The sequence below is a fragment of the Piliocolobus tephrosceles genome, chromosome 16 (assembly GCF_002776525.5).
Source record: "Piliocolobus tephrosceles isolate RC106 chromosome 16, ASM277652v3, whole genome shotgun sequence".
NCBI classification, from domain to species: Eukaryota; Metazoa; Chordata; class Mammalia; order Primates; family Cercopithecidae; genus Piliocolobus; species Piliocolobus tephrosceles.
Window position 1 is genome coordinate 75,025,344 of NC_045449.1, and position 25,110 is coordinate 75,050,453.

Genomic DNA, 25,110 nt, shown 5'->3' on the forward strand with positions numbered 1-25,110 from the left:
GACAGAGCAAGACTCTGTCTCAAAAAAAAAAAAAAAAAAAAAAAAAGAAAACCTGTCTTTAACTGCCAGCTGCGTTTTGTGTTTCTTTCCTCTTTCTGACTCTCTGCGTGTGTGGGGTGGGCCATCCTTGCTGCACACCCGCCGCCTGGGGCGGGGCGCCCCATCTCTCACGTGCAGCATCTGGCACCTGCCTTCCTCACGGGGACTGTCGCGACACCTCCCACAGCCTGCGCGTCGCCCAGGGCCAGTGCCCAGGTACAGCTGGCGACAGCCATCATCCACAACTGCCTCTGCACAGGAGAGACTCTAGTGCCAACAAGAACCCAGGGTCAGAAGAACAGCCTTTCCCATCCTCGGGGCCTGCCGTGCCCCATCCCCCCACCTGCTGCAGCCCCCACCCCAGGGCATGTCCCTGAGACCACTGAAGCCACAACGTACATGCACCAACCACAGCCATGAGAATGGCCTCGGAGCCCGGGGCCCTCTGACCCGCTGAATGGTGAGGACAAACGGCTGGTACTGCCTTGGCCCCAAAGCTGTGAGGCGCTCTATCAGGATGGCGAGAGCACCCCCGCACAGCCGTTCCTTCAGGGGCATCTACCGCCTAAGTCATGTGTCACAACGGTCAATGGCCCAGGGCACTGGCCCCTGAGGGACACCTAGAGCTGCATGCCCACTTGTCACAAAGTCGGGCAACACTGGTTTCAACGCCGGTTTTGGGGTGAGCCCAGTGGACGGACACGCTCAGGGTCTCCATAAGCAAGCAGCGGCACGACAGAGACTCAGTGTCCCTCCCCAGAATTCCCCTCAGGGGCTGGGCTGGGGTCCAGGCATGGTGTGCCCAGTGACCGCCTGGAGCCCCATGGAAGATCTCATTAGGCAGAGGCACATGGGACTGCCCCCCAGCCTGCGGGACGGTTCCCCCAGACCCACCTGCTGTCTGGACAGACCGACTGGCCGGGGCCCCGCCTCTCCTGCCTCCCAGTCCCGCCCTCCCATGGCTTCCCTCTGTCTTGGGCTCTGAGGAGCAGCCCTAGAACAAGAACCCACAGCCTGAGGAGGACGTGTGAACAGGCACTGAGTCTGCTACGTGTGGGCGCTGGGATGGAGGGGGAAGACCCGCGGGGCACACAGAGAAACAAACAATGGCACCCGGGGCAGCAAGCACAGGGACAGACGCAGCTGAAGGCCCAGGGACGCATGGGAGGCACGGAGGACCCAGCGGAGGGAGGGGCAGGGCACGTCAGGGGAGGCCGAGTCGGCCAGCTGCGGTGAGGGTGGGCAGCAGGTGGAGAGGCCAGGGATGGGCCAGGATCAGCAAGGCGGGGCTTTGATGGGGACCAGGCCCAGGTGAGGGCTCTGGCTGAAGTCTTCCTTCTCAAGCCCGGAGGATTTGTCACCCTCCCCCATTGTCCAAAGCCCCTGTACCTGCAGCTTCCTGGATGAAGGCAGAGTTGCGTTTGAGGATGAGCAGGAAGGAGGAGGAGCCGTGGCTGCACAGATAGAGCAGGATCTTCAGCACCTGGGGAGTGGGGCGGTCAGCAGTGCTGGGTGGGCCGGACACGGGACACCCAGGGCAGGGCCCAGGACACCCAAAGGGCACAGAGCTGCTCGCCACCCTGGGCCGCTCATCTGCTCCTCCAGCCTCACCACCGTGGGCCGGGCCTCGGGCCTGACTCTTGACCACCCGGGGGCTCACCTTAAGTTTCCCGTGGCCGGAGCTGCTGTGCAGGCGGCTCAGGAGATACTCCAGCAGGCACTGGCTGCTGCCCGGAGACTCGTGGGAGATTTCTGTGGCACGCTCGGGTTAGGGAAGGGCGAGATGGTGAAGGCTGTGCCGGGCCGCAGGGAGACCGGGCCCTGGGACCTCTCAGTCCATGCTCCCTGCAGGCGCCTACTGCAGGCTCTGCGATCAGGAGCGCAGGGCTTCTCAGGTCTCCTGTGCCATCAGTACTGCAGCCTTCAGACCCCACCCACGGCTGCTTCCAATGATAAAGGAGCTGCGGATCCCCCTAGGGACAGCACAATCCCCAGGAACCCTTCGCACCACTCTGGGACCCTGCCATCCGTTCTTTCCCCCACACAGTACGTCGAGGAAGGATACTAGCAATCTCTTCAAACAGGTAGCCTGGACATGGGACATCATCATCCGATGTCCCCTTCAGAAGAATCGGGAGCTGAAAGGGAACAAGAGCCCCGCCAGGATGAGGTGCCATCTCCCACAGGGGTGGGTCCACAGCCCTCCAAAGGGGATGGAAACGGCCCACCTCTCGCTGTTGACATGGCCAGAGAGAGGCCTGGGAAGGGGTGAGAACTGTGTTACTGGCCACAGGGAGGCTGCAGCAGGGTCCTCTCTCAACAGTCAAGGATGAACAGCCTTGGAGAAGAGGCAAATCAGTGGTGGTTCTCCACGGAGGAGCTGTGCCACTTGGGTTATGATGGGACACAGCCCCCAGCCTCCCTGCACTTACCAGCACGTAAGGCTATTTGAAAGTACCTCTCCTGTACCTACCTACTGACTAGCAAAGCCAAACAAGGCGCAGGCAAGCCCTTTTCCACGCAGGGGACTATGAATGGTTCCACCTCCCAAGAGCCCGGATTGGCAGAGTGACAGCCGCTCAGCCTGACTGGCTCCATCACTCCCCAAGAACCGACTGATGTCGTGTGTTTTATGTGCGCTAACAGCAGATGTACTTATTCGTTTCATGCTTACTTACTGGCACAAAGATGTACGGTTTATAGGGATGAAAACTAGAACCACCCATTTTTGCATTATTCAGTTTCAGGACAGAATAGAGTTCAAGAGTATTTAAGAGGACAAGCATGGGACCGACCACGTGAGGTGCTGAAGACTTTCAGTTGGAAGGGGCGGAGATCTAGTGACAACACACGAAAACGTGGACCTGAAGTGTTTCCTGAGGCTGTGGACACACATCACTGACACTACTTGCCCACCAAGCCCTAAGGGGAGCTAGACAGGTTTGCAGGTGACAGCTGACAACTGCAGAACGCAGCACAGAACGACTCTGTCCAAACCTTGCACTGAGAGCCTTGACCAACCCTAGCGTGGCTTCTGGCAGCCCAAGGCCGCGCCCTGGGCCAGCCCAGCCCCCTCTGAGGTCCAGCCTAGGAAAGCTGAGAGCTGACAAAAGAGGGCAGTTTGCTCAGGACGACACCTGGGAACTGGCCCGGCCTCTCCTTCTCAGAGGGTTTACTAAGAGGGGCTTACAACGGTGTGTCCTTCCCTGTCCCTTCGAAATGTCTGTGTTCTCTGCAACCCAGGGGTGCCTCTCCAGGACCGGGGTCCTCTGAAATGCCACCGTTAGGGAGGACGGCGGGCCGCCAGCCCACCTGGGTGCCGGCAGCACGGACACAGCGGCTCCACGTCCACTGGGTCCGCCGCTCCTTCCCTCCTGTCGGAGCCCACTAAATGCTGGCCGAGGCCTGTTCGTCCCTCCAGGGTCTGGCTGTGCCCATCGCCCTTGCGCTCGGTGGGTCCGGCTTGGGAGGCCCCGGGACGGCGCGGCGGGCGGGCAGCTCAGGGGCGTCGGCGCGGGCAAACGGGCCAGGACCAGCTACCCGGCGCGGAGACGCAAGGTCAACGGCTCAAGCCCGGGGCGAGTCCGGGGAACGCGGCGCTCGAGAGAAGCCATGGGGCCGGGGCCCGGGCAGACCGCCCTCACTCACCCGGTGTAGAAAGCTCAGGCGGTCCCGTAGCGGCGGCGCGGCAGCCATGATCCAAGTCCCCTCCCGGTCTGCCCCGCTTCCGCCAGGCCCGGGCTCTCCAATCACTGCGCGGGTCTGGCTCCGCCGGCCAATCCCTCGCGGTGGGGCGGGCCCTGAGGTTGGCTTCGTAAACAATTTGAGCCTAGGCCAATCCGAAGTCCCAGAGCACAGACAGACTAGGACAAGAGCCAATTGCAGGGGCTCTGGCCAATTAAGCAGCTCAGGAAAGGTTATGGGCGGAAGCGCCGACCTATCAAGCTGTTTGACACCGGAAGAGGATGGACCTAAGATGACGGCGTCCAGGGGCGCTGGGAACAGCCGCTCATGTCGGTGAACGGAGCTGTGTGGGGCCGCGTGCGAAGCCGCCTCCGCGCCTTCCCCGAGCGGCTGGCCGCCTGCGGGGCCGAGGTGAGGAGCCGCGGGCAGGCCAGTGCTGCTGGACAGGAGGAGCAGCGCGGGGAGGTGACTGGGAGGGAGGGCGGTGACGGAGTCAAGGGACCCCATGACCCGCGCCCATCCCCTCCGCAGGCCGCGGCGTACGGCAGGTGCGTGCAGGCCTCCACGGCCCCGGGCGGCCGCCTGAGCAAGGACCTCTGCGCGCGGGAGTTCGAGGCCCTGCGGAGCTGCTTCGCCGCCGCGGTAGGTGGGTGCGGGCCCCTCTTAGCCCTTCCCCTCCAAGATCCAGGGGGCCCCAGCTTTCCTTTGCTTTCCCGTTGGTTCAAGGTTTGAGCGCCTGCCGCGTGCTTTAGACGCCGGCTGACCAAACCACCGAGCCACCGACGAGCCCGCGAAACCTCGGCCGTCCAGGGCTTGTCCCTGCGTATTTGTAAAACGGGACTGGCACCAACCTCAGAAAGGATGGGAAATGTGTGCACTAAAGCGCCTGGTAAAACGCGTAAGCTTTCGTGTTAGCACTGCCGCCAAGGGGTATCAGGCCAGGATCGACCCAACACAGGACTCCCAGAAAGTGCCCAGCACCTTCCAGGTCTTCATCTCCCCTCACTTGCAGCCCGCCCCGTGCAGCTGCAGTGGTGGATTCCTTCAGCACCTGTCCTGCCGGGCACCCCCAGCCAGCCTCACAACTGGCACGATAGGGCTTCTTGCCCGTGGGGGCTTTAAGTCATTCTGAGGCTGGTTCCCTAAGTGTCAGCCTCTCTGGGTACCACCTCAGTGTATCTGGGGTAGGCCGTGATGCCGGTGCTGACTCTTGTTTACTGGGAGCTATTAATCCGGAGATTTGGACCAGAGAAAGGGTAGTTGAACTAGAGCTCCATGGTCTTCATCCCTACCTGGCCCTAGCAGCCTTGGATCCAGGGGTAGGTGACTCATCAGAAGTTGCACTTTTTGCCGGGTATGGTGGCGCATGCCTGTAATCCTACCACTTTGGGAGGCTGAGGCGAGTGAATTGCTTCAGCCTAGAAGTTTGAGACCAGCCTGGGCAACATACGGAGACTCCGTCTCTACAAGAAAAAAAAAAAAAAAAAAATTAGCCAGGCCTGGTGATGTAGTCCCAGCTACTTGGGAGGCTGAGGTGGAAGATCACTTGAACCTGGGAGGTGGAGGTTGCAGTGAGCCAAGATTGCGGCGCCACCGTACTCCAGCCTGGGCGACAAAGCGAGACTGCATCTCAAAAAAAAAAAAAAGTTGGGGGGCTCCTGCTTTCCCTTTATGAGAGCTTGGGTCCCAAAGTGGCATCTGGTGGGGCTCAGAGGAGGTGCAGCAGTGAGTTCCGTGACAGTGTCATGAGGCCCTTGTCCCATGGACAAGTGGCCTAGAGAACTGGCCCATGGGGCCCAGGCTCCAACCAGTCGAGCCCCCACCACATGCCAGCACCACGTTCTCTGTAAGGTATTTGCGTAGAACATGACATTTAGTGTGGTAGCTTTCTTTTGAGCCATATCTAACTTGGAAGCAAGCCATTGAGACAAAACACTTTATCTTACAGGCCAAGAAGACGCTGGAGCGAGGCTGTTAGGAGGGACTCTGAGCTTCACACCTGTCTGCTGCCGTGGGTGCGGTGCCCTCGTCCTGATGGCCCCTTGTGGCACACACTGAATGCCTAGGGCAGAAAGGAAGTGGGAATGACGAAGATGTGACGTTCCTGGGTGTTAGATCCTGTGTTTCTTCTTCTTAACAAGTTGAGGCGTGGGTAGAGCAGGAATTGGTTTTCCAGTGTTGTGTCTGTAAATCTGAGTTAGAGTAAGATGTAATGGAAGCCACGATAAAGACTCCGTTAAGTCCTGCAGCCTGGGGCTTACTGTGTGCAGACTGTGACACGTGGGTCTTGGCCTCTCCGAGGTGGAATGGGGGGGCCCAAAGCCTTTCCCCCAAAACTGGAAGGGCTGGGACTTGGGGACACCCTGCCTCGAGGTCCCCATTTTAAAACATTCTCACTAAGGTATTTAATGTGAATCTGGTGAAGCCTGCAGATCTTGCTATGGGTATACAGCACACACCAAAGACAAGGACGTCAGCACCACAAGGGGACATTCCATGAGGCAGGGTCCTCGCAGGTGGCTTTCCTGGACACGGGGCAGGGCGGGGGCTCTTCATAAAAGGGCCTGAGTCTCCGAGAGGGGCCTGTGTAGAGCACCAGCAGCCACCGCCCCTCCTGGGTGGGGTTGGTCGCCCCCCTCAGCAGCCCAGGTACTTCACTGATGGCACCTGCCCTCTCGTTCCCCCTCCCTGTCACATCACTTGACCTAAAACTAAGGTGAGAAGGGTCACATCCTGATGCTGCCTGGGCACTTGTTGACCTTGAGACCTGGGAGTCCGTGAGGCCTGAGCGCCACCTGCAGGGCGTGGCGGGGACTGCTTTGAGGGCCCCTGATCGGGGTGTGGAGGTCGCACTGTCATGGGGCTGCAGCCTGCACCTGCCCCCAGGCCCGTGCTAGCAGCTGAGCCCGTGGGCTGAGGTCTGTTCCTCCATGTTTCCTCCTACAGATGCTACCCCAGAATTAGCCTGGTTTCCCCTAAGGGTCAAATGCCCTGCGGTCTGATCTGGGTGGTGGGTCTGCAGGAGCCAGGCCAGAGCGCTGGATTTTGTCCCAAGGGCCAGGATAGTGTCACATCTTGGGAACCACAGAAATCCAGACCAGACTGCTGGGGTGAAGCCACCACAGCCCATCCAGGCACAGGCCAGAGATTCATGTCGTGTGCTGGCATGACCCACCCGACCTGCCTCCGCAGCGTGCAGGGCCGGCTGCCCCCACCCTGCCTTCCTCCTCACGTGTGCCCAGCACTCATCCATGAGCGAGCCTCACCGCACAAACGTCCTTTTCTTAGCCCTGTCATGCCCTCTCCTCCGTTCTCTGGCAATTCATTGGCAGAGCTTCCTGCATCTTCTCCCTCCAAATCCAGCCTCCCGTCCCGCCCACAGACCTGTCTTCCCAGCACTCCCCCTTGCTGTCCTTCACCCTGTGAGGTGGTGACAGACCTGCCAGACTCTCTGTGGCCCAGTGTGGCCCGCACCTCCAAACCCAGCTCTCAGACCTCCTGGGGACACCGTCTTTTCTGCCACTCCAAGTGTCCTTTTTCCTTCCAAACCTTCCTCCACTTTTGCTCTGCCCTTCCTCCCTGAGTGACGGGATCTCAGCACCACATCGATTGACAGCTCAGGAAGCTGGGGGGGAGTGGGGGGGTGGAGCAGGCGAAGGGAAGGGGGAGGGGTTCTGCTGTTTCTACACCACAGGGACAGTGCAGAGCTCTAACTACTTCAGGTGCACTTGGGCCGTCCTGCTGCCCTAACAAAGCCCTGAGACTGGGTGATTTACAAAGAACAGCCTGGTTTCTCACAGCTCTGCAGGCTGCAAAGCCCGAGATCCAGGCACTGGCACTGGTGTCTGGGGAGGGCCTTTGTGTCGCGTCCTCATGCTGGAGAAGGCGGAGGGGCAAGAGAGCAAATGACCTGCATGCTGCGTGCAGCCTCTTTTATAAGGCTTTTTTTTTTTTTTTTTTTTTTGGAGACAGAGTCTCGCTCTGTTGCCCAGGCTGGAGTGCAGTGGCCCAATCTTGGCTCACTGCAAGCTCTGCCTCCCGGGTTCACACCATTCTCCTGCCCCAGCACCCCAAGTAGCTGGGACTACAGGTGCCCGCCACCACGCCTAGCTAATTTTTTTTATTTTTAGTAGAGACGGGGTTTCACTGTGTTAGCCAGGATGGTCTCCATCTCCTGACCTGGTGATCCACCCACCTCAGCCTCCCAAAGTGCTGGGATTACAGGCGTGAGCCACCGTGCCCAGTCCTTTTATAAGGCTCTTAATCGTAGGAGCAAGGAGGGAGCCCACAGCCTCGTCACCTGTTGATACTATCACTTAGGCAACTCCTGGATTTTGGAGGGGACACATTCAAACCACAGCAAATGCCTTGGCTCTCAGGCGATGCCGGAAGTTCTTTGAGGGCTGAGCTCCACTCAATCCGTCCCTCGGCCAGCGTGCTGTGCAAGTCTGTTCCCGTACAGAAGTACCACCGGCAACGGGGCGGCACTATCCCTGCCGCCCTGCTCTGGAACTGAGCCCCCAGAGGCAGGCTCCATGGCCCAGTGACCTGCACCAGGACTGGCCAGACAGGAGCAGCCTGTGGTTGGTCAGAAAGCGCAGCCCGGCCCCGGGGCCCCTCTGTGTCGTTCTGAGAGGCCCCACCCAGGGGTCTGCGAGGCTTCTGGGGAAAGAAGTTTCTCTTTCCTTCCCTGAGGGGCTGCCACCTGGGCTGGGGGTGGACAGGAATAAGGAAGTGTGCATGGGGGCGGGTGACCCTGCCTGTGGCTGGGGGTGTAGGGACTCCGGGGTGCAGTGGGACGGGCGACAGCAGAGGCACAGCTGTCACGGATGCCTCTGTGTCGGCCGAGGGCGGCCCGCTCCAACAGCAGCCATCTCAGCAGAAAGCAGGGAGGATGGAATAACCTCCAAAGAAAAAGAAAACTGGGTCACGGCAAGATATATGGGGAAATCCAGCCAGAATGAAAATCTCACTTTGAGCGATTTAACAAATGGAGTTCCAATCTGAGGGGGATGTCCACAAGGCGTTTTACCACTGAGCAGTGGTTCATTTGGAACTGTTTTTAATTGAGACTGAAAGACAGAAATGACCAGGACTGAACCCCTTGGCGGGGTACCTCCCAACTGCTAAGCAATGCCCCTGGCCCTGCAGCCTCCTCCCAGCCCCCGGGACTCCGCAGGCGTCACCACTCAGCCTCCAGAAGCTTCCCTCTAGTATATTTCCAGTCTTCAGGCCGGGCGCCGCGGCTCAAGCCTGTAATCCTAGCACTTTGGGAGGCTGAGGTGGGTGGATCACAAGGTCAGGAGTTCGAGACCAGCCTGGCCAACATGGTGAATCCCGGTCTCTACTAAAAATACAAAAAAAAAAAAAAAAAAAAAAAATTAGCTGGACGTGGTGGCACTTGCCTGTAGTCCCAGATACCAGGGAGGCTGAGGCAAGAGAACTGCTTGAACCTGGGAGGCAGAGGTTGCAATGAGCTGAGATTATGCCACTGCACCCCAGCCTGGACAACACAGTGAGACTCTGTCTCAAAAGAAAAAAAATTTCCAGTCTTCAGGCTGCCCAGTGACATCCTTCAAGGTAAGAAACTACAATAAAAAGCCAAAGGATATCAAAAGGTGCAGGTAGAAGACACCGCCAGAGGCCGAGGCTGGGCCCTCCGTGCAAAGGCCCTTCACCAACATGGGCCCCCCAGACCCAGGCCCTGGCCCTCCGCCCTTCGTGGCAGGGTCGGGGCGCAAAGCTCCCCAGAGGACGAGCCGACGCAGACTCAGGGACGCAGTCCCCGTCCACACGTGCTTGGACACAGCAGCACCTCCTCTCCCCGGCCAGGCAAGAGGGCTGTGGAGCTTGTCCTGGACACGGGGCAGCATGCATGTCGGCCTGGCCCTGGGGGCTGGACAACCTCCTGGCACCAGGCGGTCTCTGCCTGCTCACAGGGTCTCTCTGGGGCTGTGCTGCGTCTCGTGTCCAGTCACTGCGATGCTCGATGTTCAGGTCATGGCACTGTTCCCTCGTGACCTCTGGCCTCTGCTTTATACATGTGGAATCCTGAGCTGGCCTCAGACTTTCAGCCACTCCCCCAGCTTCACTAATCAGGTATCAGTGGTGTTTTTTACTTTTTTAAAAAAAGCCACAACTGGATTTTGCAAAACACAGACCACGGAGGGCTGGGCCAACCAAGAGGAGTGTCCCTGGATGCCCCGCTCGCGAGTCCGGCCCCTGTTCCCTGTGCTTCCCGGACACCAAACAGCATCCACCGAGGCTGGGCGAAGGCAAAAGTGTTTATTCAAGACTTCCTGCCACACTGTGGGAAACATCGGTAAACAGTTATAATTCGGAGTCGCTGCAAGTTTGGGGTTGGACGCTGGCTCTCATGGTAGCCTGTGCTGGGACCATCAGCAGCCATGTGCTCCACGCACGGCCGAGCTCAACCTGAAGACCACGCGTGCTCTCTGGCAGAAGCAGGGGGTCTGACTGCAGACGCAGCGGCTCCCCAGCCTGAGCCTGGGAGTGCACCGGTCGGCTCCCAGTGGAGGCCATGTCTCCTCACAGACTGGAGTGAGCTCAGAGTCTAGAGGTTAGAGGACCTCAGACTAAGAGCTGCAACAGAACAACAGCAAGAACATACTGGAAACAATTCCACAGTGAATCTTTTATACTCTCACTCACACTTGGTGAGGGCCTCAGACATGAAACCCTGGGGATAGATGAGTGTGACCTCCAGAGTTTGGCTGGGATGCGGCTGAGAAAGACCTGCTGCTGGCCGGGGAAGACAGTGGCTGGCGTGGCCCTATGGCCAGCAGGTGCTAGGACTCCTCCAGAGCCCCGGGCGCCTGTCTAAGCTGCCGGCTGTGAACCACCTGCAGAGCTCCCCCCGCAGCCTGGCGGAGCTGGGTGTCCAGGGCGCCACGGAGGTTGTTCACCTGGACATCAGGCAGGGGGTTAAGGCCAATGATGACCCTGTCCCTCGGGGCCAGCTCGCCCTCTGCATGAGGGCTAAGGTCCCGCCGTCGCCTCCGGAGGTCAGAGCCAGCCTGCAGTTTCAGGTCCCGGTTAGGCTTGGCATTGTCCGGCCTCTGGCCCCCCGGGACAGCTCGTTTGGGCCCCAGCTCTGGCTCTGGCCCCTGCCTGGGCTCCTGGACAGCAGCGTCCTCCCTGCCTCTAGGCTGCTCGTGAGCCACAGGCACGTGGTCCCCGCCGTGGGCCTCCTTTCTCATCTCCAGGTGACCGCCATGGTCCCGCCGGTGGCCCTGCTGTCCGTCCTGCTCGCCGTCAGAGATGACCCGCGGTTCCAGCTGGTGGACCACAGCCTGGGGCTGTGCGGCCGCTCCTCCAGCCCTGCCGGGCAGGTCCAGGTCCGCTGCAAGGCCCAGGTCTCGGCTCATCTGCTTGGGCTCCATGCGAGCGTCTCCTGTCTCTGCCACGAGCCAGCCGGCTTCCTTCAGAATGCTGGTGCCAGTGGCTGCCACCTCCTTCCCAGGTTTTTTCCTGTCTTGGGAACCACCGCCAGTAATGTCCTGACTTTGCCCAGGGAATTCCTCTGCAAGGCGCTCTTCTGGACCCGTGGCTTCCCTGGCGGGGTCTGGCACAGGCACCTGCTCTGGGCCCTTGGGGAGCCCCTTCACCGTGCCAGCTGCCCCGGGGGCGGCATCCTTCTGGCCATCTCTCGGCTTGGCCTGGGCTGCCCGAGGCTCTGTGTCAGGGCCGCCATCAGGAGGGCCAGCAGGGTCTCTGCCCGCAGGCCCCTCAGGTTGCTCCAGGGAATGCTGGTTAAGGTCCTGGGATGGAGCGGGGCGGCCCCCGGGAGCTCTGAGGACAGGGTCCAAAGGCAGGGGAGGCAGATTCTCCACCGTCTCCCTGGCCTTGCCTTCGGGGGCCTCCTGGCCTCTGGGCACCGCCGCCCCAGGCTCTGGATGCACCTCCACTGCAAATGAAGTTGGCCATCACTGAGCCACAGCACTGAACACAGGCTGCCAGTGGGGGCCCAAAAGAACAAGCAACACTGGGCACTGGGAACCAAAACCCACACTCACCCTCAGGACTTGAGGCCACCGAGCCTCAGACCCAGCCGCATGACGACGGCAGGAGACCCCCTGCCCGGCCCCACCCCACTCCCTCTGCCGGCCCAGCCTACCCTGCCTGGGCTTGTCCTCCTCATCCTCCTGCCTCTGCTGGTGGATCTCCTTGTGCTGCTCCTCGATCACCGCCAGCAGCTTCTCCTGCTGGTCCAGCAAGCGCTTTTGCTGCACCTGCTGTTCTTTGATCACCTGAAGCAGGACGGCGTGGTCCAGCATCTCTGCCCTGCCAGCCTCTGCGTTTGGAAAGCACAGTCAGAGGGTGCCGGGGCTGCTCATGCACCGTGCCGCGCCAAGGACTGCGCCCACAGCAAGGCCACACACAGGTCACCTGCAGGGGGTGCGCCCGAATGCCGGCCACTGATGACACTCGTCATGACCGTGACCATGAAACCTGGACAGCGCAGCGAGACACGCAGGTCCAAGGGCCCGCGAGAGGCTGCGCCCTGACTGCCCCTGGAAGCCCACCCGGGATGGCCTCTCCCGCCAGCCAGCCACTCTGCTGCGTCAGTTCTCCCACTGGCTGTGCCGCAGCCGCACCCGGCAGGACCTCAGCAAACTTGCTTGTTGTTCATGAAAATGAGTGTCCAGAGCAACACGGAGTCAAAAGGAATGTGCCAGAATGTCAGAGATGGTTATCTGGGCTGGGTGGGTTTTCTTTTTTTTTTTTTCCACTTTACACATTCAGTTGTTCTAGGACAAGTATGTAGGAAAATAACCCTGGGCACGGTGGCTCATGCCTGTGATCCCAGCAATCTGGGAGGCCGAGGCAGGCAGATCGCTTGAGCCCAGGAGGTAGAGACCAGCCTGGGAAACAGCAAGACCCCCCCATCTCCACACACACACACAAAACATAAAAATAAAAATTATCAGGGTGTGGTGACAGGCATCTGTACTCCCAGCTACTCGGGAGGCAGAGGCCCGAGGATCGCTTGAGCCCAGGAGGTTGAGGCTGCAGTGAGCTGTGATCACACCACTGCACTCCAGCCTGGGCAACAAAGCGAGACCCTGTCTCAAAAAAGAAAAGAAGAAAAGAAAAACTGTAAGCTATGTTTTGAAAAGAATATTGGTACTTTTAGAAAGTTTCCTCCGAAATGAGAATTTTAAAAACAAATAAAAGCTGTCTTCTTTTAAATGGAGCATGGGAGCTGGAGCGTCAGTGAGGCCCTGGCCAGCCGTCCTGACCACCGCTCCTGAACACCATCTGCTGTGGAAATTCTGGGCAGGTCCTGCATGATGGGGAGCCCTGGTGCACCCAGCGTTAAGAGCTGGTGACGGCAGCAAGGGCCAGAGGATAGGCCTGCCCGGGTTACAGCTGGCACACACTTGCTGCAGGAGCACCTGGTCCGACTTGCTTCAGCACTGGCCAGTTATTTGTTGCAAGCGGCCGTGAATTATGTAATTTTTATAACACATTTTCAAATTATTATAGGAAGCTTTGAAAAATGATGGGTTGGGGCTGTCAGGCATAAAAGTTCAATCCAGGAGCAAGAGGGATGTTTTGCGAGTGGTGAGAGCAGGTATCTCAGGGAGGGCCCCGCATGCCAGACACAGACTGATGCGCCGGCCCAGCCTCCCCAGCGACACCTTGACCAGCCAGAGAAGCGCAGGGTCAGCATTCTCCTAGGAATGTAGCCCTGGGCCTCGCCCAGACCCCTGCATGTGGGGGACAGGGCCGGCGCCAAGGAGATCAGGGCCATGGGGCTGGCCCTCGAGCGGCAGCCCCTGCTCCCTGCTAGCACCCCGGGCCAGACGCCTGCCTGCAGGGAAAGGCCATGACGGGCAGAGCAGGTCTCCTGCAAACCTCCCTTCACATGAAGAAGTGCAGGCAGCAGACCAGCCACCTCGGCCATGGGCCATGCTCTCGCCCTGGCTGCTGCAGGGCTCAACCACGGAATGGTCAATGGTACGAGGACGAGATCCCACGTGCTGGCGACACCTCCCCGTACTCCAGGACAGGGTTCCGAAAGGGCAGGCACCACGGCCTCACTTGCTCCCCAAAGGACTAGCCCTGGGCCTGGTGCTGGGAAGGGGAGGAAAGAGGAGGAGACAGAAGGGAGGAGGGGAGGAGGGAGAAGAAGGAAGGCGAGGAAAGAGGAGGACAAGGGAGGAGGGAGGAGGGAGGAGGAGGGAGGGAGAAAGAGGGAGGAGAAGAGGAAGAGGGGAAAAAAAGAGGGGAGGGGGAGGGAGGAAGGAGCCTTGCCACGTCCAGCCAGAAGCCACATGGGACACATGTGAAGAACTGTGGAGGAGACAGGCTGTTCCTACAGCCAGAGCCCACCAACACCACAGGGACCGGACTGCAGTAGGCACGGAGCCACCCACCTATTGAGACCCACACAGATCTCTCAAGGCGGCCCATGAGGCAGCAGTGCAGGCAGCGCCCCGCCTCGGCTGGTGCCCTAAGCGGCCTGCCCTCTGATGACAGGCAAGGCTACAGCAGGGCTAAGAAGGACCATGGCATTTATAACACAAGGGAGCGGAGTGGGCATCGGGACCCCGCCTGAGGGCTGCGGCTGAGCCTGGGTCTGGGGCCTGACACGTGTCCCCATGCAGGGCTGTCCTGGGGCAGGTGTGCCACCGAGGGGCTGCGCGCAGGTCTGAGGCCCTCCAGGCACGCTCTTTACTTCCGCACACTCTTTGGGTTCGTACCTGCTACTATCTTTTTAATCTCAGCTGTTCGTCCCGTTGAGAGGCATACAGAAGAAAGGCAGAATAGGAAACCGTGAAAAGTCTTTTTCAGAAAGAAGAAAATCAAAAGAATCAAACAGGTTCAAGTTACAGAGCATAGAAATTGGAATCAAAAAATACGGCCTGACTAAAACCTGAGACAAAATCCCACATGTGCGAACTTCTGAAGCAGCTCAGAGCTCTGGAAGCCCAGGGGCACCTTTCGGCTCTGTCTTCCGCGCTGCAGGTGCAAGGAGGGCGAGCTGCACCCATGAGAAGCCAGGCCGCAGCCACTGGGACGTGGCTGCCACAGCCGCCCTCCCTCGGACCGGCTGTCCTGAGGCCACAGGGACGTGGCTGCCACAGCCGCCTTCCCTCGGACCGGCTGTCCTGAGGCCACAGGGACGTGGCTGCCGCACCCCCTCCCTCGGACCGGCTGTCCTGAGGCCACTGGGACATGGCTGCTGCAGCCGCCCTCCCTTGGACCGGCTGTCTGAGGCCACAGGGCAAGAGGCGCGGGCAGGAAGTGCGTGTCTTACAAATGCCCTGGGAGGTGCCCGCGCCAAGGCTGGCCCAGAGCTCCCACACCTGGGACTTGGCTCAGGAGGCTGGAGCGGCTGTGCCCTGTGACCCCCATACAGATTCCTGGAACAGACCCAATGCCGGGGCACACGTGGACCCCTCATGGGGCAGGGTTGACCATCCTGAGAGAAGGCTTGGACACTGCCACCAAATGTACATGACTTTCGGCGAGCGAGGGCTCAGCCACACACCCTCAGAGGGTGAGGGGACCCCCAGCCTGGGAGAGGACATGGCACAGAAGCCTGTCCCCAGCAGGCCCACAGAGAGAGCTGCTGCCACCCAACTGCGTGAGGTCACAAGGAGGGGCCGCAAAAGCCAACAGCTGGGACCCAAGGGGCAGGAAGTTTGGAGGAGGAGTCACAGTAAGTTTTATTCTCAGGAGAGCAAAGGCATGAGGAGCCTTCCTGGAGGGACAAGTGACAGATCCCTGCCGATGAACACAGCCGAGCTCCGAGGGCCGAGGGTGTGGGAGCAGAGCTCTGGGCCGGGGCTCTGCTAGGACCAGGGTGGGTGCAGCCACCCGCAAGCCAGGTCCTCTCGGGGCACAGCCTTAAAATAAACCACATCAGGCCGGGCGTGGTGGCTCAAGCCTGTAATCCCAGCACTTTGGGAGGCCGAGACGGGCGGATCACGAGGTCAGGAGATCGAGACCATCCTGGCTAACACGGTGAAACCTCGTCTCTACTAAAAATACAAAAAATTAGCCGGGCGAGGTGGCGGCGCCTGTAGTCCCAGCTACTCAGGAGGCTGAGGCAGGAGAATGGCGGGAACCCAGGAGGCGGAGCTTGCAGTGAGCTGAGATCCGGCCACTGCACTCCAGCCTGGGCGACAGAGCAAGACTCCGTCTCAAAACTAAACTAAACTAAACTAAACTAAACTAAACTAAACTAAAACTAAACTAAACTAAACTAAACTAAACTAAAATAAAATAAAATAAACTAAAATAAACCACATCTGGGTGCAGGCATGCCCACACCTGCCTGGCTTTAAATACTGAGAGTGTTAGAACTGCTAACAAACCTGCTTTAAAATGAGACAAAATGGTAATCACAAGCCAGGTGACAATGCTGCGGGTGTTTTAAAGGGAGTAAGGAAGATAAAACGTTCCCAGGGAGGGATAAAACGTTCCCAGAAAGCAAGCTGCTGATGGGAAGGGAGCAGGAAGCTATCCGAGGGGTCTGCTGAGCAGGCGGCTGGAAAGAGAAGGGTGCCTGACAGGGCTCCCTGGGATGACCTGGGCATCACCCCAGGGCTGGGGGAGGGGCTGCTGCTCCCTGGGCCTGAGGCAGGCAGCTGTGGGGCCAAGGCCTTACCTTCCAGCTGGCTGGCCGCCTGGTCTCCGCCCGCTCGCTCCACGTCCCTCTGCTCGCGAGGCTCAGGCGGCAGCCCAGCCCCCGGAGCAGGCTTCTCCGCTGGCAGGGGAGGCTTCCCACCTGCACACACGGTGAAGACTCAGAAGGTTTTGCAGGAAAGTCAAGGGAGGACTGGGCGGGGGACAGAAGGCAAGGGAGGGACAAAAGGAGGTGGCAGATGTTTCTAAAGAGACACCCCCGTCAGCACAGTTTATATTCAACCTGATGATTACTAGCGAAGCAATAAAAAAATATTTAACAACCTCATAGGCTTGTGGCAATGAGCCAATGCTAACTGCCTTCGCAATTAAAATGCAAGAACCGTCCTAAGCAGCTCTTAGATGGGCACTTAACAACGTGTTACCTGTCAGGTGCCCCCCGCGCCACCCTCCATGTGCGCGCAGACACACGAGCACAGCGCAGCACCTGACATTTAGTGGTCTGGCAAACAACTGTGTGACAGATATTACAGTAGCTGTCAGCCACCAGCCTCTTCCTATCCCCACCAGCTGCCCGGCCGCTCCATTTGCATGCTAATCTGGAGCAGTGCGAGAGACTGGGGCCTGAGGGAGGACCCATCGATTCTGCTGCCCCTGCCCAGCCTCCCCAGCCCGAGAGGGAAGCGTCGTCCCACAGGAGCCCAGGTTGACACCCACCATGGTCACTGTCCTCTGCGGGCTGCCCTGTATCCCCGGCGGCGTTGCCTGGTGGCGGCACCCCATCGGCCTTTTCCCCTTCACCCACTGCCAGGGCATCCTGCTGCTCAGACAGCACTGCCTGGGGCCGGGGATGCAGGTCCCTGTCTCCTGGCCCCAGGTCTTCCTTTGCAGGCTGGACGGCTGGCTGACCATCTGCTTCTGGAACTTTCTGGGGATCTTCAGGAAGATCGCCCGCTTCCTCCAAGGCCTGGGCCTGTCCAGGCCTCTTCCCAAACTCTCCCTGCTCCGGCTCCCGTTTCTCTCTTTCTGAGTCGGGCAGAGGCGGTGCCATCTGGCCTTGGACCCCTGGAGCCTTTCCGCCTGCGTGTCTGGATGGAGGTTTGTTCTCTCCTGGCACCTCTCGGTCTTGGCCTTCATCTACCACCACCTTGTCGTGAGGAACAGGAGGCTCGTGGCGGTGGGCCTCGCCCACAGGCATGGCAATCCCTGCAAGGACACGGGGGACAGATGGGGTCAGGCTGAGGCCCCTCCTTCCCTTCCCAGGGAATCTGAACTGGGTTCTTCCCTGGGTTCTGGCTCCCAACAGTGTGACACAGGCCAACAGATACCACCTCCCCGCTGGCCTCCCTGCTGCCTGGTCAAGCGCAGTTGACGCTAAAGTTACAACAGAGGCAGCTGCAAACAAGTTGCTCTGGGAGGGGCAGGGCATTCGTCTGGATTGAAAGACACAGAAAACAAGGCCGGGCGCGGTAGCTCAAGCCTGTAATCCCAGCACTTTGGGAGGCCGAGACGGGCGGATCACGAGGTCAGGAGATCAAGACCATCCTGGCTAACATGGTGAAACCCCGTCTCTACTAAAAAATACAAAAAACTAGCCGGGCGAGGTGGCGGCACCTGTAGTCCCAGCTACTCCGGAGGCTGAGGCAAGAGAATGGCGGGAACCCAAGAGGCGGAGCTTGCAATGAGCTGAGATCCGGCCACTGCACTCCAGCTCGGGCGAGAGAGCGAGACTCCGTCTCAAAAAAAAAAAAGAAAGACACAGAAAACAAAAATGACCAGAACTTAGGCTGGGCTGAAGGGAAAACACACACATAGCCCCGAGAGCCACGCCGCAGGGTGTCTGGCCTGCAAAGGAGGACCTGGGGCCCCCCTTCCCCGTCCCCACCCCCGGCCAGTGCCCAGTACCTTGCCCAGGGCGATCAAGCTGTGCCTCCTCGCCATCTTCCCGTCCAGGCACGTCCACGGGCCCCTTGATCTGGGCCTGCTCCAGCTCCTCTCGCTCCTTTGGCAGCTTCGGCTTCTCCCGGCCATCCTCGGCCATGGCCACGACCGGATCCTGGGCTGGGAGCAGGGCACAGTTAGGGAACCGCACTGCAGGAGTGGGGCGGCTCTCCCTGGACTGTTACCATATTTTCCAGCCCAACGGCAGAGCCAAAGCAGTTATTTTTTTTCCTGTTCGATCATTAGCAGCTAAGTAGCACAGAAAACTGTCATTTTTCATGTGTATTCATAACAAAAATATATCAAAATGCAATTTACACCTACCTGGGGGCAGGGAGAGCGAGACTCCATGTAATACTCAGTCATTACCACCAGATGGCGGCATGAGCCCACCGACCGACTCTCCCAGTCCCCTCCATTACCGCCATCACCTCCACCACCACCGCCATCACCGCTGCCCATCACCATCATCTCCATCCCTACCACCATCAGCGCCACCCCTACCATCATTGCCATCACCTCCGTCATCACCACCATCATCTCCAGCCGTACCACCACCACCACCCCACCACCATCGCTGCATCATTGACACCTCCACCATCACCACCTCCACCACCACCATCACCACCTTCCTGACACAGCAAGGCCGTGTGTCCACTGAGACAGGCGCTGCAGCCTAGGGGGACTCAGGTGAAGCTGTCTGGAGAAGAATTCACAGAGTCCAGTTCAGAGCAGCAGATGGGGGCTCACCAGCTCTCAAAGGAGAAGAAAATGGGGACAATTTTCTTAGCTTTATACCAGCCTTCTATTTTATTTTATTTATTTATTTATTTTTTTTTGAGACGGAGTCTTGCTCTGCCGCCCAGGCTGGAGTGCAGTGGCCGGGTGGCCGGATCTCAGCTCACTGCAACCTCCGCCTCCCAGGTTCACGCCATTCTCCCGCCTCAGCCTCCTGAGTAGCTGGGACCACAGGCGCCGCCACCTCACCCGGCTAGTTTTTTGTATTTTTAGTAGAGACGGGGTTTCACCGTGTTAGCCAGGATGGTCTCGATCTCCTGACCTCGTGATCCGCCCGTCTCGTCCTCCCAAAGTGCTGGGATTACAGGCTTGAGCCACCGCGCCCGGCCAATACCAGCCTTCTAAGAGCAGCCTGACGTGTTAGTCTAGGGCAACAGACAGTTACACTGTTGTCAATTTGGAGTTGAGAGTCCTAGACAAACTGTAGAGGATAGGTACCACCCTACTGGGTAATAAACCAGTTAACAGAAAGCAGACACTAGGCTCTACAGTTTAGCTAAGTAACAAATTCAACTGTTGTGTTTTGTTTTGTTTTGTTTTGTTTAAGACGGACTCCTGCTGTGTCGCCCAGGCTGGAGTGCAGTGGCACAATCTCAGCTCACCGCAACCTCTGCCTCCCAGGTTCAAGCAATTTTCATGCCTCAGCCTCCTGTAGCTGGGATTACAGGCACCTGCCACAACGCCTGACTGATTTTTGTGTATCTTTAGTAGACACAGGGTTTCACCACATTGGCTAGGCTGGTCTCAAACTCCTGACCTCAAGTGGTCCACCGCACCCGGCCCAAGTGACCAGTTCTATAAGCGTTTGGCCACCTGCCAGAGCAGGTGAAAACACACCAGTCGCCATCACATGATTAAGCCTCAGCAGAGGCTCCATGCAGAAACGAGCCACGACTGTCAATCAAGAGGGCCTGTCCAATGGATTACTACGTGAAGAAAGGGAGGCTGAGCAGGGGAAGGGAAAATAGAGCAAAACAAAGGAAATCTCCATTGTCAGAGAACAAGTTGCCTCTAAGAAGTCATTTTCTCAGCACGAAGCAAAATTCAGTTCCTCAGGCCACGAACGACCGTCTGGGGCTCCAGCGGGAGCTCCGTGTGGGTGCAGGAGCCGCAGGATGGGAAGTGAGCACAGTGAGCCGGGAACTGCCCCAGAGGTCCCTTTCTTTGGAGAACCTCCTGGGAACGCCATGCCTCTCAGTGTTTTGCAAGTGTTGCTGGATTGCACGGGCACCTGCAGGAAGGCTGCGCGAGCGTCCTGGCTCCCCGCCGCCGGCAGCAGCTGACCAGCCGAGGGCCGCACTCACAGCCTTCACGCCTGGCACTCTGCAGCTGTCCGCGGGCAATGCACACAGCCTCTTCCACAGCGGAGCCGACCTTTGCGTCAGGGACAGTTTGCCGGCAGTGCCTCTTGGCTGCAGTAAAACTAACACAAAACTTCAAAATTAGCAACTGAAAAACATGTGAGTGCTGCCAGCCGCTTCGGATCTCGACATGAACACAGGTTGCGCAAAGACAGAAAGGGGCCCTGTGTGGGGAGTGCCCCCGCCAGCTCACGACTGAGCTCCTCAGGAGGGAGAAGATCTCTGGCGTCTGAATTTCTTCTCCTAAGAGGCCAGCAATACACCAGGCTAAGCCACAGTAGAGGCAGCCACGGCCAAGAGGGACAGCTCCACACACCCCCCGGAACACCGAGTGGAGGGTGCTGCCGCAGAGCAACCGTCCTCCTCATTCGGCTTCAAAAATCGCCTCCAGGCCAGGTGTGCGGCCGAGGCAGGAAGACCACTCGAGGTCAGGAGTTTAACACCATCCTGGCGAAACCCTGTCTCAACAAAAAATACAAAATTCGCCGGGTGTGGTGCCGTGCCTACACTCCCGGCTACTCGGGAGGCTGAGGTGGGAGAATCGCTTGAACTTGGGAGGTGGAGGCTGTCGTTGGTCAGTATCGTGCCAGCGCACTCCAGTCTGGGCGACAGACGGAGATTCTGTCTCAAAAAGAAAAAAAAAATCATCTCCAGTCACAAAAAACCACAACCTGTGGGTGTCATCGGCACCCGGCGCCAGGGATGCCGTGTTAGGCTCTGTCCCAGCGGCTCCTCACTGCCGGGTGCTGACGCAGGTTCCCAGCTCCTGGCACGCACAGAAACACACACCTTCCTAACAAGTGACAGAGGCCACGACTGGGCCACGGCGGAGGCGGATCCCTCAGACTTTCCTCCCTGCTGTCCAGTCGGGCAGGGAGGCCCCGAGGCTGCCAAGGCCACAGCTCAGGACTCGGTCTCTGAGGTCAGACACGCTCGGGGACTTGGAGATGGTGACCTGGAGGGGAAGGGGCAACATCTAATGCGTCCCCAACCCCACATTCAAGGCTGGCGTCCACCCCAGACCGGAGGCCAGCACGGACGGGCAGGGAGGCCAGCGACGCTGCCGTCCAGACCCCAAGAGTCGGCAAGGTGGCTCTGCAGGCTGCCAGCCTGGACCCGCCGTGGCTCCCTCTGTGTGCCTTGTGCTCAGCAAAGATGGAGACAGTCACGTCAGATGGTCCTCAGAAGAAGCGACTTTTAAACATGGTCCCGGTGGCCGGACACAATGGCTCAAGCCTGTAATCCCAGCACTTTGGGAGGCCAAGACGGGCGGATCACGAGGTCGGGAGATCGAGACCATCTGGCTAACACGGTGAAACCCCGTCTCTACTAAAAAATACAAAAAACTAGCCGGGCGAGGTGGCGGCGCCTGTAGTCCCAGCTACTCGGGAGGCTGAGGCAGGAGAATGGCGTGAACCTGGGAGGCGGAGCTTGCAGTGAGCTGAGATCCGGCCACTGCACTCCAGCCTGGGTGACAGAGCGAGACTCAGTCTCAAAAAAAAAAACAAAAAAAAAAACTATGGTCCCGGCATCCCACTGACGGAGTTCCCCATCCACTTGAGCGCCACCCCAAGTTCACGAGGAGGCTCGGGATCCCAGGGCGCCACACTTGCAAGAGGCGGGAACAGTGGCCGCTGACGTGACTTTTAAAAGCTAGTCCCTGCTTTTAGGCAACTTTTCCAATAGCTGATTTCTGACTTTCCCTTGATGCTGCCATGAGAAAGGATTACTCATTAAGGGCTTGGCTTTACAGCCCAATCTTCCACACATAGCTGACCGACGACCTCATGGTCTCATCTTTCCGAACGTGAAGGGGAATCCCAGGCCATCTGGCTCCTGGTACCCGGGTGTCTGGGCTGGCAACACAGTCAGGCCCTGGTGCGGCCTCCAGCAGGCGGAACCTCCTCACCACTGCTTTTGACTCCACTGCGGCTGGCACCGCTGCTGTCTATTAGGAGGCGGAAGACGCTCCGAATTCCTTCCACACAGCACGGAACGGTCTGTGAGAGACTTAGGGCCACATGCTTCTCCCTTCTCTCCTCTGACTGTGGGGACATTGCCACCCTGCTGGAGCAATGCCCTGCTGAGAAAGCCTTTTTTTTTTTTTTAAGAGACAGGGTCCCACTCTGTCACCCAGGCTGGAGTGCAGTGGTGCCATCTCGGCTCCCTGCAGCCCCGACCTTCCAGGCTCAAGTGATCCTCCCATCTCAGCATCCAGCCACCACACCTGGCTCATTTTTGTATTTTTAGTCGAGACGGGGTTTCACCATGTTGGCCAGGCTGATCTCAAACTCCTGACCTCAGGTGATCCTCCTGCCTTGGCCTCCCAAAGTACTGAGATTCCAGGTGTAAGCCACCACACTGGCCTGGAGAAGGCTTCTGATAGCTCCTTTGCTGTGTCCCCCACACCTCTCCTCCTGTTATAATTTTGTGCTGTGTTTCTGCTGCTGTCCTGAAATGGCAGGGAGCTGATTCCACTGTCTGAGATAACTGTGCCAGCCGCACAGGACCTGGCCAGATTCCGAAGGGTCCTGCCTCCCGCAGCCTCTGGTTCATGTTGAGCCACGTGACCTGGCTCCATGCGTGGGGGCCGTGTGTCCCCACTTGGGCCTGAGCGCACAGAACTGTGGCCATCTCTGCCCCTGCATCAACACGCACGACCCGTCGACACCCAGCCAGACCCTCATTCCATCCCCTATCACTGCATTCTGGCTCCCTTCTTAGCCAGGCCACTGCCTCATTTTCTCACTGAGTGGAAGTGCAGCTGTGCCTGCCCCACTAGGGAAGCGGGCACGAGGGTGCCTGAGGGGTGCGGGCCCTGCTGTGCTGCCCCGTGCAGCAAATGAGGGGCGTGCAGGAACCGGGAGGGACGGGGGACCTGTAGCTCCAAGAAAGGAACAGATGTCACAAACCCCAACCCGCCCCGAGCCTCCAGGGTGCTAGAGAGAGCAGGTATGAACAGCCCGACTCCCGGCTTTCCAGGTAACCGTCTTCATGAGCCTTTGCAGGGACTCAGCCATGCTCACAAAGACCTGCAAGGCCATGCATGGGGCCCAGGCTGTGCGCGTCTAACTACGATATCTGCATGAGGATGGGATTCCCAGCCACAGTCCAGGGCCACGCAGGACTCTCACCCGGTCAGCAGGTACCATTTTTGGCCTCTGCAGCATCAAGGAGACCAGTAAAACTCCGCTCAGCCGTCCGACAGGAAGCGCGCATCGGTGCAGGACCCTCGACCCCAGCTCAGCCTCAGCCAGGCAGCCCATCTATCATGGGGGAGCCGGGGCTGAAAAATCGGAGACACGCTAAAAACAAGCGGCATGTGGTTCTGAGAGGGGCCATGTGTTTTGTTACAGCCTCGTGGAAGAAATAGAAACCAGATGTGGCCTCGGAGGGCACCAGGTGAGCCGGAGGCCCACGGCCCGCACAAGCCTCATGACAGGATACAGCTGCTTGCACCGGCCGCAAGCAGAGGCTGTGCAGTGCTGGGGGGACGGGGAGCCTCCTGCTGGCTGGCACTGAGAAGAGAAGTCCATTCCCCAGCAGCCCGCTAGACGAGGGCGACACCCTCACTGCCCAGGCCAGGGTCCCAGCACACTGGACCCACCGACAGTTTCCGTGTCAGCGCCCACTCTAGCCCAGAGGCCTGGACAGCAACAAGTGGCCCTGCTCAGGCAGCACCGAGCCTGGGGCACCAGCTGAGGTGGGTGCAAAACACCCACCTGCCTCTCCAGGTGGACTTTTTTCCAGTCGGAATTACCAAATCCAACTCAAGGCAGCTGGCAGCCACCGGCTGCTTTGGAACACTCACGTTTTTCTCTGGTGACCCCAACTGTCCCCAAGCACAGCCCCGCCAGCTGCAGGGAACCCAGAAGGCAGGGCTCCCCTGCCCACCTTCGCCATCCAGGAACCGTCATCGTTGGCAAATCTGAGCACAGCGGATCCAGGGAGACCCTCGGAGGGCGTGTATGAAGTGACAACGCTGGGAAGGAGCTTTCCAGGCACAGGAGTGCGGAGCTCGAACAGATGACAACAAGCCCCAGGGTCACGGCTGAGACGGCGCCCCCACATGCTCAGCAGAAGCCAGGGGCTCCCTTCAGCGGACCTCTCCTCCTGTCCGTTACAGAAGTGGAGGCCCCTCCCCGAGGCAGAAGTCACTGGCCAGCACCTCCACAGCGACCAGAGACCCCCAGCCACAGCCGCTACTGCTCACCAGGGCTCCCAGGGTGGTGTGCAGATGACGCCCAGCGAATCTGACTGAGCGGGGCCTCTGCTGAGGGTGTGCTGGACGTGCTGGACACACAGGCGCTGTGGATGCACAAACCCGGCTGTTGTCAGGGGCAGAAGACCTGGCATGAAGGTCATCGTGGACAGCACCTACCTGCCCATGCCTGCCTGGCGCCACTCAGAGCTCGTGGGCAGGCCTGGGCCCGGGGAGGTCTGCTGCCTGCAGGGCCGCCCTGTGTGGCACTCCCTCTCTAGGCCTGGGAGGGTCAGGGAGGCAGTAGCCATCAAGGCCACGGAGCTGCAGCTGCACCTGGAAAGCCACACGCAGGAAACACGTATCTCTGCACCCTGGGCTCTGCCACAGACGGAGGCATCGGGGTTACGGGGCACCACAGCCGGGACTGTGCCACAGACGGAGGCGTCGGGGTTACGGGGCACC

The 25,110-nt window shown here is 59.2% G+C and overlaps 4 protein-coding genes across 9 annotated transcripts in view; 1 reads left to right on the forward strand and 3 right to left on the reverse strand.

The window, feature by feature from the left end:
* The window catches only part of CEP131 (centrosomal protein 131), a 50,711-nt gene extending 50,114 nt beyond the window's left edge, over positions 1–597 (reverse strand). Inside the window, exons 1-2 of the mRNA XM_023211590.2 lie at positions 490–597; positions 188–306 (exon numbers count right to left, since the gene is read on the reverse strand). Of these exons, the coding sequence (XP_023067358.2) occupies positions 188–306; positions 490–597 (227 nt within the window). The remainder of the gene's footprint in view (positions 1–187; positions 307–489) is intronic.
* On the reverse strand, positions 50–3,787 carry TEPSIN (TEPSIN adaptor related protein complex 4 accessory protein). 3 transcript variants are annotated; one of them, XM_026455865.1, is made up of 4 exons: positions 3,688–3,787; positions 2,105–2,177; positions 1,700–1,791; positions 50–1,522 (listed from the first exon to the last, which is right to left on the reverse strand). In XM_026455865.1, exons 1-4 carry the CDS (start codon positions 3,733–3,735, stop codon positions 1,397–1,399), a joined length of 339 nt encoding a protein of 112 aa, XP_026311650.1. In that variant the 5' UTR covers positions 3,736–3,787; the 3' UTR covers positions 50–1,396. The 3 variants fall into 3 exon arrangements, with proteins under 3 accessions (XP_026311650.1, XP_026311649.1, XP_026311651.1); XM_026455864.1 differs by having other exon boundaries at positions 1,700–1,797; positions 3,688–3,773; XM_026455866.1 differs by having other exon boundaries at positions 1,700–1,797; positions 2,105–2,377; positions 3,688–3,747.
* Positions 3,788–3,929: 142 nt separating this feature from the next.
* On the forward strand, positions 3,930–5,971 carry NDUFAF8 (NADH:ubiquinone oxidoreductase complex assembly factor 8). 2 transcript variants are annotated; one of them, XM_023211578.1, is made up of 3 exons: positions 3,930–4,134; positions 4,255–4,369; positions 5,672–5,971. In XM_023211578.1, exons 1-3 carry the CDS (start codon positions 4,051–4,053, stop codon positions 5,779–5,781), a joined length of 309 nt encoding a protein of 102 aa, XP_023067346.1. In that variant the 5' UTR covers positions 3,930–4,050; the 3' UTR covers positions 5,782–5,971. The 2 variants fall into 2 exon arrangements, with proteins under 2 accessions (XP_023067346.1, XP_023067347.1); XM_023211579.1 differs by having other exon boundaries at positions 4,255–4,365.
* Positions 5,972–9,988: 4,017 nt separating this feature from the next.
* SLC38A10 (solute carrier family 38 member 10) overlaps positions 9,989–25,110 on the reverse strand; it is a 38,426-nt gene continuing 23,304 nt past the window's right edge. For all 3 annotated transcript variants that reach the window (XM_026455861.1, XM_026455862.1, XM_026455863.2), the window contains 5 exons: positions 18,250–18,405; positions 17,062–17,550; positions 16,367–16,486; positions 11,861–12,037; positions 9,989–11,650 (listed from right to left, as the gene is read on the reverse strand). In XM_026455861.1, the coding sequence (XP_026311646.1) occupies positions 10,533–11,650; positions 11,861–12,037; positions 16,367–16,486; positions 17,062–17,550; positions 18,250–18,405 (2,060 nt within the window). In that variant the 3' untranslated portion in view covers positions 9,989–10,532. The remainder of the gene's footprint in view (positions 11,651–11,860; positions 12,038–16,366; positions 16,487–17,061; positions 17,551–18,249; positions 18,406–25,110) is intronic.

Excerpts from the sequence above, each read along its gene's own strand:
- TEPSIN (XM_026455864.1), bottom strand. The coding sequence starts at position 3,735 with ATGGCTGCCGCGCCGCCGCTACGGGACCGCCTGAGCTTTCTACACCGG. Across the intron at positions 1,798-2,104 it reads CCTGTTTGAAGAGATTGCTA|CCACAGAAATCTCCCACGAG; the intron begins GTATCCTTCCTC and ends AACCCGAGCGTG. Across the intron at positions 1,523-1,699 it reads CCGGCCACGGGAAACTTAAG|GTGCTGAAGATCCTGCTCTA; the intron begins GTGAGCCCCCGG and ends CCCACTCCCCAG.
- NDUFAF8 (XM_023211578.1), top strand. The coding sequence starts at position 4,051 with ATGTCGGTGAACGGAGCTGTGTGGGGCCGCGTGCGAAGCCGCCTCCGC. Across the intron at positions 4,135-4,254 it reads TGGCCGCCTGCGGGGCCGAG|GCCGCGGCGTACGGCAGGTG; the intron begins GTGAGGAGCCGC and ends TCCCCTCCGCAG. Across the intron at positions 4,370-5,671 it reads CTGCTTCGCCGCCGCGGTAG|GCCAAGAAGACGCTGGAGCG; the intron begins GTGGGTGCGGGC and ends TTTATCTTACAG.